Consider the following 15,689-nt stretch of genomic DNA (forward strand, 5'->3'; position numbering starts at 1 on the left):
ATCATTGGGGCAGGTCAGCCTATTGCCATGCCAGCTCTGACCTGGCCTTGTCTCCTGACTTTGTTTCTGATTTTGTCTTGGTCGTGACCATGTGTTTAGGACTGCACTATTCCCCCGATGTTACGGAATCAAAGCTGTTTCCCCCCCTCTCCTTTATGACATGGCCTTGGTGAACCAGAAGTATAATCTCAACCAATTGGTTTAGGGCCCTGTGGAAAGGGTGTCACATCAGGACGTGACTCAGACCCAAGTCTTAGTGTTAGTCTCCTCCCCTTTGCCCTCTGACGCTGAATCCAAGAATCCAAGCTTCTCCTCATCACCATTGGGTATATCAACTGGACATACTGATAAGGAATCAAAGGAGCAGCAATGGGCACCATGAAAACTATGCCCATATATATATACCCAGCTATATGATCACAGGCTGGGGTTACTCAATGCTGCGGCCAGTAATTGGGCAGATCAGTAAGTGATGAGCAATGGAGACTGGGCACTATGGGAACTCATCAGTACTCTTCGTTCTGATTTGCAGTTGCATTTTTTTGACAGCCAATATTCTAGCTAATATTCCAATATTCTAGCTATGAAATAGACCAGAATGTCAACGGACCCCTTAAAGTTAATGGGGTCTCTCAAAATATATATAAAAAAGCAAATCTGATGCGACAGTCATTGCTCTCAAAGGGGTCGTCCAGGACTAAAAAAAAGCACAGCTATTTACTTGCAAAAACAGCACCACCCCTGTCCTCAGGTTGTGTGTGGTATTACAACCTTATTCACTTTAATGGAATTGAGCTGCAATACCCACATCCAAACTGAGGACAGGAGAGGCGCTGTTTCTAGAAGCGATCGGCCATGTTTTTCTAAGTCTGGATAACCCCTTTAAATATAGGACTTTGATGTCTGTAAAGAGTCCTTGAAATGATCACAGTGAAGCATACAGCACATCTCCGACAATTATTACTTACATTTTTGTTCATGTTAATATCTGCAGAATTCTCCACCTTCCGCTCTACCGATTAGTCTTGTAAAGTCTCAGTACAAAGGGAAGAGCGGCTCGGAGAGCTCCACATTTAATTGCATTTTGGAACAATATAAAGTCATTCATGTCTCACACGAGTCTCTGCTTCGTTTCAGCAATATCAGAACGCTTCGAAACTGGAACAGTTTGTGACACGCTTTTTGTTGAAAGAAACATTGAACCAGCTGCAGTCTCTACAGAACTCATTAGAATGTGCCATGGAAACAACCGAGGAGCAGACCCGCCAGGAGAGGTACTGTACTGGTTTATGCAGACACATCGCCATGTAAGCATCTTACTCTACCTTATAGATGGCCTGTTTTTCTCTAAACATTTGGATGGAAACTTGGTTTAAAGGGGTACACCACTCTAATTCCTACCCTTAATCTAAGCTTGTTTGTAATAGGTTTCTATTACATGAAATGGACCATTTGTCTGCAGCACATCCTGACTTACACCCTGAGCCTATGTTCACACTACATAAGTTCCGTAGTAATCGTGGCCGTTGTTGCCGATTAGCAACAACGGCCGTGATTAGTATGGAACTCACGTAGTGCTGCTACCGGCGCCGCAAAAAAAAAATGACATGTCAGTTTTCGGCGGCCGCTATTCATTGAATAACGGCCGAAGAAAACCCTGCTTCAGCCACACGCTGCATTGCTAGCACCACTGACATCACACAAATCAGTGAGCACCTGGCCAAGGGGCAGGGAAATAACAGGACAGTGACAGCTCCCAGAGCTGTATAGGGGAAAGTAAAGGAAACACTTGTTTCATCTCTCTCTTTTTCTAATCTATCTATGTCGGTGGATATATGACCCAGGGTAAGCTTGACTGTCACTGTCAAGGGTTAACTAGTTACCTCTGTCTGGCAGTTAGAGAATGACAGTAGTGCCAGCACACAACATTGCTAGTTGTACAGCAGTGAGGGAGTTAACAGTAAGAGATGTACTGTGCATGCTGGGAGAGGAGGGGCATAGAAGAATCAGGAAGGGAGTCCATTAAGGGTTGTGTGAGGTAAAAGGAAGCTCCTGTGTGTGTGAGGTAACAGGGAGTAATGTCCCATGTGCTAGGATCACGTGGAGTAAACAATTGTAGTAATGATCATAATGACTATCGCTCTGTGTAATATGGTGAACGATTTCAAGTACCTCTCATTTGCTAAAGTTTATTGTTAAAAATTGCTTAGTCTAATAGAACCCTCAGTGTTACTTTATCATAAATGGTTGTACTGTAACTGTGTTCTGAGCTAATAGTTAAAGGGGTATTCTTGGTCTTTTTCATTGATGGCCTATTCTCCAGATAGGCTACCAATATCTGATCAGTGAGGACTTGACACCCTGTTTGCCAGAGTCACATCACTCGCATATACAAAATACAGAGCCAGAAGCAGACAGCTCCATACATTGTGCAGTAATTGGGATGGGCTCTTCATGATTTTTAAGATCTCTGCTTGCTGTCCTTATATTCAGGAGAATAGGCTTTGTGCTGCACCTCTTTCTGCACCCTCCAGATGTGGAATGACGGCTGTTTCCTTATAGACAACATAGATAGATAACTGCCAATCAGCAGCCAGTGAGCAGAGTGTGCTGGTGCTCATTAATATCAAGGACTGAGGGCACACACACATAATGGAGAGGACTAGTTTGCCATGCTCAGAGTGGTTGGTATTTAGCGGTATATCTCCAAATCAGCTGCACAAAGCAATGTAAGTGATACAGCATACTGTTCAGCTTCTGTCACTAGTTTATGCTACCCTTAGGGCCCGTTCACACTATGGAATCATCAATTGACATGTCAATTCTTTGAGCAGAGGCAAGCGAGCCCTCTCATTCAAACAGATAGAAGGCAGGATTCGGCACCGAGTCCGCATGCAGGGGGGGGATTCTGCACTGAATTTCGGTGACAATTCCGTAGTGTGAATGGTCCCTCAGATAGGACAGCATAAATCTAATGACAGAGTCTATTTAAGTGGTAACATTCATAGCAACATTAGGGACATGGTGCAACTATTGGACATCATGTACAGGCACAGTTTCACCCGCACATGATGACCGCTCTCTTCACATCTTGGATTACTTACTTCCAAGACTTGGAATCACCATCTTTTGTTCCTTTGACAACCCCTGCTTTCAGCAGCAGACAATAGCCAGCACAAAGCGATTTCATTTGCCATCCATCTAACTGTGTTGGTGGTATAGGGGTCAAAGCAACTCACCACGACAAGCTGCTCTATTGTCATAGGAGCCCAAACCTGTACTAGGCCTCCATGACTGCCATGACTGAGCCACCGGTACAGCCTGCCACAATGCCAAATAGATCAATCTAATACTATAGTATTACATACATCTGAATAAGCAATTAAATGATTGTTCATACAAGTAGCCTTGGGGGACAAAGACAGTGTAGAACAAAGTTTAAAAATGTTTTTAAAAAATATTAAAAAAAATTCCCATAATAAAAATACTAAAGAAATACCTGACATAGTTGCATGCGATATTGTCCAAACGAACAAAATCTAATGTTATTTATCCCACATAGTGAACTGCGTACAGAGAAAAAATAACAAATGCCAAGTACAATTGAAGACACCATACTTTTTATGGCTTCTAAAAGTCAAGGGGAAAAAGCTACAGTAAGATGCAAAAGTGAAAACTAATGTTTGTGATCGGGTTTCATAGACGTTTCGGAGGCTTTGTCGTCCCATATTTAGCGAGTACTCATACCATCCCTTTGTAAGCAGTTATGTATGGAACCACAGACCCATGCCAAGAAGGACGACTCTTATAAACCATGTACGGCTTCACTTACAATATATTCCCTCCTTGCTAACACTTCTTTTCTATTCTGCTTTAAAACTTTTCTAGTCTTCGTTTCCTCTCTTACCCCTTTGTTGATTGTGTGACAAGTATCTTGGTCTCTTGGATAACACAAATTGGGCTCCAGGCTGTATACCCTTTATTAGAGACGCTTCAGCTATTCCGGGGGTGTTATTCATCTCAGTAAAGTGACATGTGTGACACATAAGGATGCCGCTCTGTCCTTACTTCCTTACTCTTTAAATATTCGAATAAACTGTAGGTGTTAGGAGACGGGGCTTTGAAGTCTCTGAACATAACCATGAGCACTTGACAACTCTATGGAATGTCTTTTTACACCTAGAACCAATCACTTTTGCCTCAGAGAATAATCTGCCTTGCAAATCCCAGACTACAGAAGCAAAGGCACAAGACAGGAACAAAGTTTTCCTTGTATGAAGCGTAAAAGCTTTCCAGCTGAGCAATGGCGACTTAGATACCCAGGGTGCTATAGTGCTTGGTGTGTAGTTTTAGCTCTACTTTTTAAGCATTGGCCCAAATTTACCAAGCAGTTTACGACTATATGTGCCATTATATGTGCTACGATTATCACCATTATTTTTGTCCATTGGCGACCCGTGCCCCAGGCCACTCCTCCAGCGCCTCTTGTGTAGCGGACACCCCAGTTCACATGACAGGGGTTGGAGACGCTCTCAGTTCAGCCTGTTCTCGGGGTACCTTACCTCTTCCCACTTCCTGTCTGTCTCGTTCTAGCCGGTGCGCAGATCCCTGCCTCCTAGAGCACTGACTCACTCAGATTTAAAGGGCCAGTGCACTCCTAGATGGCTACAATCACCAACCTGTATGTATGTATGTATAAAAGGCCAGCTCTGTCATGGCTCCCTTGTTGGCGTTGCTTCTTGCTTGTCCCAAGTATTGTGATCCCAGCCTGTACCCCCAACCTATTAAAATATCCTGCCCATGTATCCTGCCCATGTTCTGTCTGCATAGCTCCCTGCTGCTGCTGATCTGTCTACTTTGCTCTCAGTCCCGCCACTGCCAGCAAGCCAGGGGTAGTGACCTGGGGGTCGCCTACCGCAGCAAGCCCATCCTGCCTTATGGTAAGCTCTGGTAAAGACCAGCTGCCCCTTAGACTCCACTCCCTGGTGCGGTTTACACCATTGCTAGCGGCGGTCCATCAGATCTACATCGGCGATTGTTACACCCATCAGATTCAAGAAGTTGCAACAAAAGTTTGTGTGGTCATCAAATATCCATAAATTCAAGTGGTTTTCGGATTGTTTTCTAGTTTTTCAGGTTTTATCCTTCTCTTCTGTCTGACTTCTTTCTTGAATAGATTCTATAAGAGTAAGAAATCCAAAAAGAACAGACGATAAGAACTCACTAATAGGATACAAATACATAGAAAAATGTATTTCATAATTCCAAATGGTTCTTGAATGTTGACTACCCACTTGGAACTATGGGACACATTTTCCTCTTTATTTGCATCTTATTGGTGAGTCCCACGTCTGTTCTTTTTGGATTTGGTACAAGTGGCCTATGTCTTTGATGTTGAGCACCACCTAAGGGTCCTATTAGACAAAATGATTTTTCGTTTTCTCCAATTAACTTCTCCCAGTTTCCCTAGATTGGACCCAGCTTTTCCCGGCACCCACGGTGGAGCGGCAGGGATAGGAGTAGCACTGAAAGGCTGGCGGGTTGATGAGCAGAGTGCTGATCAAACAAAGTGCTGCTTCCTTTAATTGAGTGATTTGCTCATCTCTAAGAATAATGAACGATATTTACATACACTGAACGATTAGCAAACAATTAACAATGATTTTATGGTCAGCTCAAAAGATCCAATCAATGACATACGAGAGAATATTTGTTAGTTGTGTAATTGTGGCCTGCATACACACAGAAAGATTATTCCTTAAATTCAAACTATATAACAATTTTCTGCACAATAAACTTTCCGTGTAATAGGGCCCTAAGGCTTGAGAAGTCTGCCATAATTCACCCTACATATGACGAAAACAGTAACACATGTTGGCAGTGCCAAGGTATTTCAGTGCTGTTTAAAAATTGTGGATCTTTAAACTTTTTTATACTACCCCGTGTTAACTCGGGGCTAGACTTTTTGTTGGCTGTGCCATACCAGCTAGGTCATGTGCAAGGGCTCCTGGCTCCCAGCTTCCCATGGGCAACAAGGTGAGTTTTTCTGTTAGACAATGGGGCAAAGCAAAACTCATTGGTGGTGGAGTTTCCTATAACACCACCACGTATGCCACATAAGATACATCAGTGTATGAAATGTTCAAATATAAATCCAGACCTCAACCTTCATTTTCAGTTCAGCTCTGTAAGGCCAAGTGCGCGCCCACATCCCAATGCTTCTGCACACAATAAAGCGTGCGGCCGGAGCCGCATGCTCCATTGTGTGTACTGACAGGTTTTCTGAAGCCGCTATTCAGTGAATGGAAACCGCAGAAACCGGACATGTCAGTTTTTTTGCGGCGCTGTTAGGGATCCCAACCGGAGAGTATACTATGGGTATACACTGCGGCCAGGATTCCATAGATGGCAGCACCACATACGTTTCGTAGTAAACATGGCCATTGTTGCAAATCGGCAACAGCGGACGTGATTATTATGAAACTTATGTAGTGTGAACATAGCCTAATAGTGATATTGACCATTACCAATAGGCAAAGTTTCGCTCATCTTTAGTGTTGAGCAAATTTGTCGAACTGTTTGGATTGGGCAACATTCTCTGATCTGGATCACTCGGCGTTTGACTCTTGTCGGCCTGAGAGGTTGGATGCCGCCCTAGGGAGTCCTGGAAAATATGGATACAGCCATAGGGCAGCATCCAACTGCTCCAGACGCTGGGAGTTAAATACCGAGCATTCTGGGTCAGAGAATGTTCGCTTAACACTACTCATCTCTATTAGACAATATTGATGAATGAGGCTCATTGCCTTTTTCAGATCTTTCCTCAAGCATGGCAGGAATACTAAGGATATTCACACACCAGGATTATCATACTGCTTCTGAAAACAAGGGCATGTATTAAAAGCTATAGATTTTTCTGACATCTGTATTCACATCTGTATCCACATCCCTCGGCTCCCTGCTCTATTTTCTCTCCTTTGCCCTTAAGGAAAATCCTCTGACTCATCTACAGACACGTTCGTTCTTTCCTGGTCCTATTCTGCATTATTTGTAAATTGAAAATAGAAATGTGACCACGCATCTTGTTTCTTGCAGTTTACTAGGAGAAGCATTTGGATTAATGACAATACCCTCCGGATCCTGCCTCCATTCTCCATAAATAATGCAATGCCCAAGAATAAATCTAAACATGTTAACTAAGCAGCAGTGGACTGGGAGACCTCACACAGGATCTGCACAACCTGCGGCATAAAACGCTCTCTCCACTACCACGATATAAGAGCAGTATACCAATATACAAAGATATACCTAATATAAAGTGTTCTCCAAAACTCACATATATAGTACAATATATAATGTTCTCTTCCCTACTTCAAATTAAAAATAATAGTCCAATATATGAACATGATGAACATTGTGTATACACTATCCCCAAATATGATCAGTAAATATGAAATGTATTACTCCTTCCATTACCCCAGTATATGAGCAATATCTCAATATCCAAATATATGAAATAGTGTTCTCCAGTATATAAGTAAGACATAGTGTTATTTTGCCTATGCCAACATAATATTAACAAGATTGATTGTTCTGTCACCCACTTAAATATATGAATAATATATAGTGATCTTAAGTATTCTATCTATCTATCTATCTATCTATCTATCTATCATCTGTCTATCATCTATCTATCTTACCCCATATGTAGCACATGCTACACTAGTATTCTTTCTAGTACACCTGTGTAGTATAGTATCTCTACAGTATTATACATGTGTGAGCAATATATAATGTACCAGTAGTATATAGTGTTTTCATCACTACCCCAATATAAGAGCAGTATTCCAAAACATGACCCATATACTGTATAGTATTTTCTCCATTATGCCAATATATGATGTGTTGCAGTCTTTCCACTATTCTGGTATACAAGTGTGGTGTCTCACCACTGGTGTTTCTAGTCTTTGCAACCCTCGCAAAAGTCTGTACTTCAAAGTAAAAGTGGTAATGAAGTAGTACCTAAGTTTTGCCACAAGATGTCACTAGTATGTATATTGTGTACCTAAGTATTGCGCAGCTACATGTAACTAAAGGGTTATTGTTTTTTTGGATCTTTGCACCAATGGGAGTTCTTTCTTTTTTCTACCTATCTCTACCCTTCTCTTTCTCTTGCACTCTCTTCTCACTCACTCACAGCACACCTTACAAATGCTGTAGAAGGAGGTCACATGGGGAAAGGAAGTGTAGCCACACCTTAGTGAGTCTTACTCTGCCTGTTGTAGAGGAAGGACGCAAGCCAGAAAGGTCCCTGTAGGAGCCAAGGAGGGCCCTGGCTTCTGCCAGGTCCCCTGTGGACTGTAGTTGGTTGGTCTCTGTAGAGAACGGACGGACATGAGACACCTTAGCACTTGTTTCTTGAAAGCGGCACTTCTATACACTATGCAGTGCTGAACGCACACTTAGAGAGGACAAGTCAGGCATCACCCCAACCCATGCCGAGAACCAGTCTAAAAGTGCAGGACAGTATCCAACAGAAGTAAAGAACTGATCCAGATAGAGCAAAGTTGCTAGAAGCCTACGTACTCTATCTCGCAGCTTGGGTATCATCAGAGAACTCTGACCTCTCTGCTCATCCCAGGTAACGAGGTCTGGGGCTTGTGTCACCCTTTAGGATGGGTTGCCTGACACTGGTGGGCAATAGGTGGTGCAAAGACCAAAGAGTCAAAAAACGGGCACAAGTATTCTCTCTACTCTCATGTATTCTACCTATTCTCCTTCTAAAGTTCCGGCAGAGCACATTTCTACCCTGGGTTGGGACTCTCTCGACATCCTCCTTTCTACTTCTCTGAACCTCTTCTACCTCTCAGCACGACTATGCCTCTTTCTCTAAACTCCCAGCACAGATAGGGTTGGTAAAGATTTAAGGATACAATCAAGTCAAGATCCTACTGTATATCACTGCATTAAGCCTTCCTGCAGTAAAGAAAAAGTTTACTTATTCTAATTGGACTCAGTGGTTATTCACTAAGCACCTACACAGCCATTGCATCCTCCTTGGGTCATTTCTCTTTCTGTGGGTGGTGGTACCAAAAGTCCGGGTGTGGGTCACAACTCCACTCTGGACCACCGTGATAAGTGCTCAAGGGACCCCCAAACAGCCCGGAAGGTTACTGACTACAGGGAAAAGGGTATAGACAGCCTATCTAAAATAAAAGCAGGTGTGTTACCATACCTGTATGCCCAACTGGCACTGGTGCATGCCAACCTAACATCTGGCTGAGCTAATCCCCGACCAGCCACCATAGAAGTGGCGTCACATGTTACCAGCTAGCAAATGACCGATTGAGTGAACACCACACAAGCAGTATCTCACTACTGTTGCTTGCACTATCCCAATACATCAGTAAGACAGATGTGTCCACCCTTATCTTTCTGTAAGTTTCATCAATGACCCCAGTCAATACATTAGGTTGACATTCTAAGAAGCCGCCAACCCCCCACCCCTAAACAGGCTGCAAACCACATCACAAGTAGCACAAACATCTCCTGACATTACTGTAAAATCATAGTTTTTTTTGTCAAGCCTAAAAGACATGTGAGGAGGAACACATCTGTAGATTGTGTTCTCTCCACTATGCTATTATATGAGCAATATACAGTGTTCTTTCCCAATTTCACAATAAATAAGCAATATGTAGTGTTTTTATGCTGTTTATATTTCATGCATAATCTCCCAAATACCTCTATAGATGCCTATTCTGTTTCTTCTGTTCTTTTCTTCTTTCTTTTCTCTACTTATTAGATTTCTCTAGCTTCTCTATATACACTTCTCCTTTCTATACACTCCTCTTCCTCTCACTATACACACATCTTCCTCTCTCTATACTCTCCCCTTCTTCTCTAAACACTCCTCTTCCTCTCTCTACACTCTCCCCTTCCTCTCTCGAAACACTCCTCTTCCTCTCACTATACACACCTCTTCCTCCCTCTCTCTATAATCTCCCCTTCCTCTTTCTATATACTCCTTTCTCTCTCTCTATACACTCCTCTTCCTCTCTCTATACACTCCTCTTCCTCTCTCTATACATTCCTCTTCCTCTCTCTCTATACATTCCTCTTCCTCTCTCTACACACTCCTCTTCCTCTCACTATACACACTTCTTCCTCCCTCTCTCTATAATCTCCCCTTCCTCTTTCTATATACTCCTTTCTCTCTCTCTCTCTCTCTCTCTCTCTCTCTCTCTCTCTCTCTCTATACATTCCTCTTCCTCTCTCTCTATACATTCCTCTTCCTCTCTCTACACACTCCTCTTCCTCTCTCTATACACTCCTCTTCCTCTCTCTCTATACATTCCTCTTCCTCTCTCTACACACTCCTCTTCCTCTCTCTCTATACATTCCTCTTCTTCTCTCTACACACTCCTCTTCCTCTTTCTCTATACTTGCCTCTTCCTCTCTCTTTACACTCCTCTTACTGTCTAGCTTCTCTCTATGTATCACATCTCTCCACTGCCGTCTCCTTCTGTACTGCTCTCTTTTCTTTACACCTTCATCTTCTGGCTGTTCTCGTTCTTCTCTTCTGTATATGACTTGTCCTTCTCTCTGCCATGTTTTCTCGGTGTCCCAGCTTCTCTCCACGCTCTATTCTTCCGATGGAGTGTTGTATATTTTCTGTGCTGATCTCTTGTCTTATGAACGTTTCTTATCTCCATCACTTTGCCTACCATGTAAAGCTTGTATCATTCCCCCATTTCTTTTTCCGCCGTCTCTCCATCCCCCGCCTTCTCTTCCATATTACTTCTCCCTTTATTATCTTCTATAGGTGTGAATACTTTCTAATACTACCCTGTGTAAACTCCTGTATCACTTTTCTTCTGCAATCCTCTCTTGGTTCTTTACTTCTGCTATACACTATCTGTCCTTTTCTATTCTACAATAAAACCTCTACAATTACAGTGACTATCGTCTTCAGAGGTGGGGGTCCGCTCATAGAAGATACTAAAATACACAGTAGATGGGAAACTTCAAAATCTATCACAGAAAAATGTAGTCTATGTGAGGGTGGTCTCAACAAGTTGCTTTCTACACTGTATCAGTACTTTGCTATCTCTTCTCTTTTCTCTGCTTTCCTAGTTTTAAAGGGGTGTTCCCATTTGGGAAATCTATGGCGTAGCTACAGAACATGCTTGAAGGATGTGTGTCCCACCTCTAGGACCCGACCTTTGGGAACTCCTCAACCCATTCTAGCCTGGTTATGGTGCCAGAGATAGTCAGGAAATTAAAAACAACTGAAGAGGCTGTTCTGCACAGATTGTGTAACTCCAATAAGGGTTTCAAAGTTGCGTTCACAATGCAGCACCATGAGCTATGTTATTTATGCAATTCCTACTAGCGATAATGGGAGTTAGGATGGTTTGACACACCTAACCTTTGCTGGAAGTGAGCACCGATCAGCAAGATGGCTCAGATATTGTTGGCTTCCTGACCACCTCTAATGGCTGCAACCAGGCTGGCGGGCTTGATCTCAAGATAGATGTGGGTCTCAGAAGTGGGACCCATAAATGTCCAAATGGGGATAACCTTTAAAGGTAGGTAAAATATATGTTAAATCATCCCCCCTCCTGGAGACTAACAATTCGTTCCATACTTGTTATTATCTTTTCAGTCTCCTTCCCCCAGTTCTGAGCTGCTGCTTTCTGCTGAAGACACATTCTGCTGAAGACACATTCTGCTGAAGACACAAAAAGCTCACACAGTTTTCTGCATCTTTAGCAGAAAGCAGCAGCTCAGAATTGAGGGAAGGAGACTGAAAAAAAGAAATAACAAGTTTGGAATGAATTCTTAGTCTCCAGGAGGGGGGATGATTCAACTTACATTTTACCTAACTAAATAACCCCTTTTAAGGCCCATTTACACAATAACCATTAGAGTTTACGTGTTTCCATTGACTTCTAAAGTGAATGTACCATCAGGTACATTCGCTTTAACATGACCCACATGGCTCCATTCATTCTAATGGAGCCGCATCATAGAGGGGCGGGGGATTACTCCCACTGGATGCGGGCCGGCCCGCCTCCAGTGCTTCAGCCCCAGCCTGGTACCCGTGGATGCAATGGTGCCGTACACGGGAACCAGTGTCGGCGCTGATCTATCAGTGGGTCATGTTAAAGCGAATGTACCTGATAGTTGCCCATTGTTTTGTCATCAAAACAATCACTGAAATTGATTTCATTGACTTGACTAGTCAGCATAAATGCCACTCAAAATGATATTTATTTTGTCAACTAGTTCATACTAGAGTCATCCCTAGGTTACCGCAGTAAATCTTCAGCTCCAAGGACTGTACTAATGGGAATGTCCATTGATTCCTAGACTGAACTACCATTCATTCTGCCTCTTCTTACTTCTTACTACTCTTTTTCTATCTCTTTTACACTTTGTAGCTTTCACATAAAATGAATTCAGACAAAAGGAAACTGAGCACCGCAATTTATAATTAATGGAAGCAAATCTCATGCATTGTAATGAAGGTTGCATAATACATTGCTGTCTAATTCATTAACAATAACTTACTGCTATGTCATCCTTACTCTGAAGCTTAACAAGTCGTGATGCAAAAACAGATCAAATGCTATTTCATAATCGTATATCAGAAGCGGCGTAAAAGAGACTCCGTAAAGAGGCGGCAGGTTACTATGGGATTTTGCTTTTTCAAGAATGATATATGAATGGAGAATTCCTTATGGTCCCTATTTCCGGAGGTTGTCGACACATCAGACCAGACACTTTCAGGCCTCGCTGCGTGATTTTCAGCACGCTCTGGTAACCATGTGGAACGTACCTTGACTGGTTTGCAAATATCCTTGTTGGAACTGTTGATTCCAGACATGGTTATAGTCTTCTTTTCTTATCTCCATGTTAGAAAACTTGTACTTGTGAGCACAATATTTTTACTAATTAAAAATAATTAATAAATGTTGTTTTCCAATAGTAAAAAAAAAAAAAAATTTTAAATTCTATTTTCGGACTTGGGACCCTCTCCTCAGTCCTGACTATCTCCATCTACAAGATGCTAAATTTGTATAAATGTATTCCCTGACCAGGCCCCCCTGTATGTCGGGCCCAATAGAAAGTGCGTGGTCTGCCTCTATGCTAAGGTATGCCACTGCATCTTATCAGTTTTAATTTTTTGACTTCAGAATTTTTTTATTCTATTTCCTGTAGATGATCATGGTGGCAGTCAACTTGCCTTAGCTGTCCTTTACAGCATTCAGAGATAGACCCTTTAGAGATGTTCATTGACTTCTGTAGGAGAGTTTTCTAGGCAGGATCATTGACATGTGAAGGACATTGGGCAGGGAAGAAGAGGAGGAGTAGGAGGAGGAAGGGAACTGCCACCATTACCTATTGTGAATCACCCGATCACATCTTATTGGGTGCAGCCAACTAGCGTGGGGTTTTCGCACAGCAGATATGCTTTACAGGAAGCCCCATAGACTTAGTAAACAATACCTTAGAGGTTGCCCTCTAAATTTCTAAGGGAGAATTATCCAGACATGCTCTGTGACCAGTGCCGAGGTCCTTGCACAGGGAAGGGGGAGGAAAGGCTAGAGGACGAGGATGCATTTGCAGGCTGCCACCCAGAGATCTGAGCCGTTAGGTATAAGATCTTAAATAGACCATATACAGTTGTAGCCACCTCTCAAACTGAGAGCAGGACTAGTTCTGAAATATTTTTCACTTCCTGGTGGTCAACAAGAATAAGGCTTCTCTATGTGTGACAGGAGGTGCTGCTGAGGGTTATTAAAGGCTAACCTGTTGGCTCAGAGAATCATGTACATATGGTCTTCTCTAGAAAATAAGCAATATTTCTCAGGATCTAGAGGACCTATCACCGTTTATCCGAATTGCCTAATCGTAAATATTTGTATTCTGAATGTAATAACCATTCTGGAGCTCTGTTTATGCCATCGTCATTCTTCCTTGGAAATGTATGACTAAACTGACAAGTGGGCGTTGCCACCCCCCATGTCAGTAGGGTGCGTCCACATACACTCTGACTTTGCCCAGTCAGTGCAAAGTATAGATACATGTCCCACAGACATGAGAAACAGTAACACTCTTTTAACACATAATTCATCCATTTCCAGGAGGAATAACAGAGGAACGGCACAAAAGGAGAAGATCCGGAATTATTTAATGTAAAATTCAAATATTTACTAGAAAGTCAAGGTGACAGGTCCCAAGATTATAATGGCCTATCCACCACATATATACAGTGGTGCCTTGGATTACGAGCATAATTCGTTCCGGGACTGTGCTTGTAATCCAAATCCACTCTTACACCAAAGCAGATTTTCCCATAAGAAATCACTGATATGCAGACAATTGGTTCCACACCCCAAAAATGTAAAACATGTAAAACAAATGAAACAAACATTTAGAAACAGCTCAATGTGATATTATAAGTTCCTGTACAGTATAGCAATCAGCATGTGGTGTATAATGTATAGTATGTGCATAAACCTGAAAATACAGCAGCAGTTTGTAGATATCAGGAAATAACTGCAGATCCCCATAATGCTGTAGGGTAGTACAAGAGGCTAGAATAGAGAAGCAGGGCTACTGTCAGAGGTCTGTGTGGTCACATGACAGCAATGGGGAAGGGGTGTGTGGTCAGCTTGGACCAATCAGGAAGTGAGAATCACAGAGGTGTGCAGCAGGACAGTGACAGAAACTTCTCTATTCAGTAGTGTGAATGGCTGAGTGTGAGTGCAGGCACATTATAGAAGCAGTGTGTATCGCTCAGTGAGTGCAGACACATTATAGCAGGAATGGAAAGGATGGGAAATACAAGGACTGACAGAGACTGCAGGGAGTATGAAGGAATGAGCAGGGCAGATGTGGGACTGTGAATTCAGTACTCTCTGTCCAGGCAGAAAAGGGTTACAGCTATGGAGAGATTACCTCCACAGTCCTGTCCCCTGATGTAAGCCCCAGCCTGAAGTGGATCTGCTATGATTTGGGAGGTGAGGGAGACTTCCTGGGTCATAGTACAGTGCTGTAGACCCCGCTGTGCAGACCATGCACCTCCCCCACTCCCCCTCCCACCCAGTACAGGGAGCTCTAAAGCAATGCTTCTTAACCAAGTTACAATTTTGAAAAACTGTGATCTCTTCTTGCAAAACCGCTCTCAATCCAAGTTACTCTTAAATCGAGGTATCACTACAAAGATATATATAATATACACTACCTAGCATTGATTCATTTGGTCTTAAATAGAATCCCCTACTTAACCTCCTGTAGTCGTCTCTGTTTCTGTGATGGGTCCAGCTCGCTGTCACACATCCTCCAGCATCCAGAGATATTTTTTTCTATAATAGCTGACTGAGAAGCTAAGAGGTTTGCAATTAGGCAAATCTCAGGAACATGTTCTGCGGTGATTAAAAGCAATCATGTATGCTAATGCTGCCTCTCCATCCTCTCCACCTTCCTTTTCGGGGTGTTAGCAGGTGCGGTTGTCTGTTCCAGAGCCTTGTGCGACATCTGCTATGAAAATGAAATATTACAAATGGTTTTAAGCAATAAAACATGATGTGACCTCCTATCTAGATCTAGATGAGGCTGTATATAAGATATTACTTGGTTAAAGCTCTATTTGCCATGTTATGTAAATTAAACTATGC

The 15,689-nt window shown here is 42.6% G+C and overlaps 1 protein-coding gene across 1 annotated transcript in view; it reads left to right on the forward strand.

Moving 5' to 3' along the window:
- The window catches only part of NECAB1 (N-terminal EF-hand calcium binding protein 1), a 117,324-nt gene that overhangs the window by 78,438 nt on the left and 23,197 nt on the right, over positions 1-15,689 (forward strand). Inside the window, exon 6 of the mRNA XM_069959890.1 lies at positions 1,138-1,274. Within this exon, the coding sequence (XP_069815991.1) occupies positions 1,138-1,274 (137 nt within the window). The remainder of the gene's footprint in view (positions 1-1,137; positions 1,275-15,689) is intronic.

The sequence above is a fragment of the Dendropsophus ebraccatus genome, chromosome 2 (assembly GCF_027789765.1).
Source record: "Dendropsophus ebraccatus isolate aDenEbr1 chromosome 2, aDenEbr1.pat, whole genome shotgun sequence".
Lineage (NCBI taxonomy): Eukaryota > Metazoa > Chordata > Amphibia > Anura > Hylidae > Dendropsophus > Dendropsophus ebraccatus.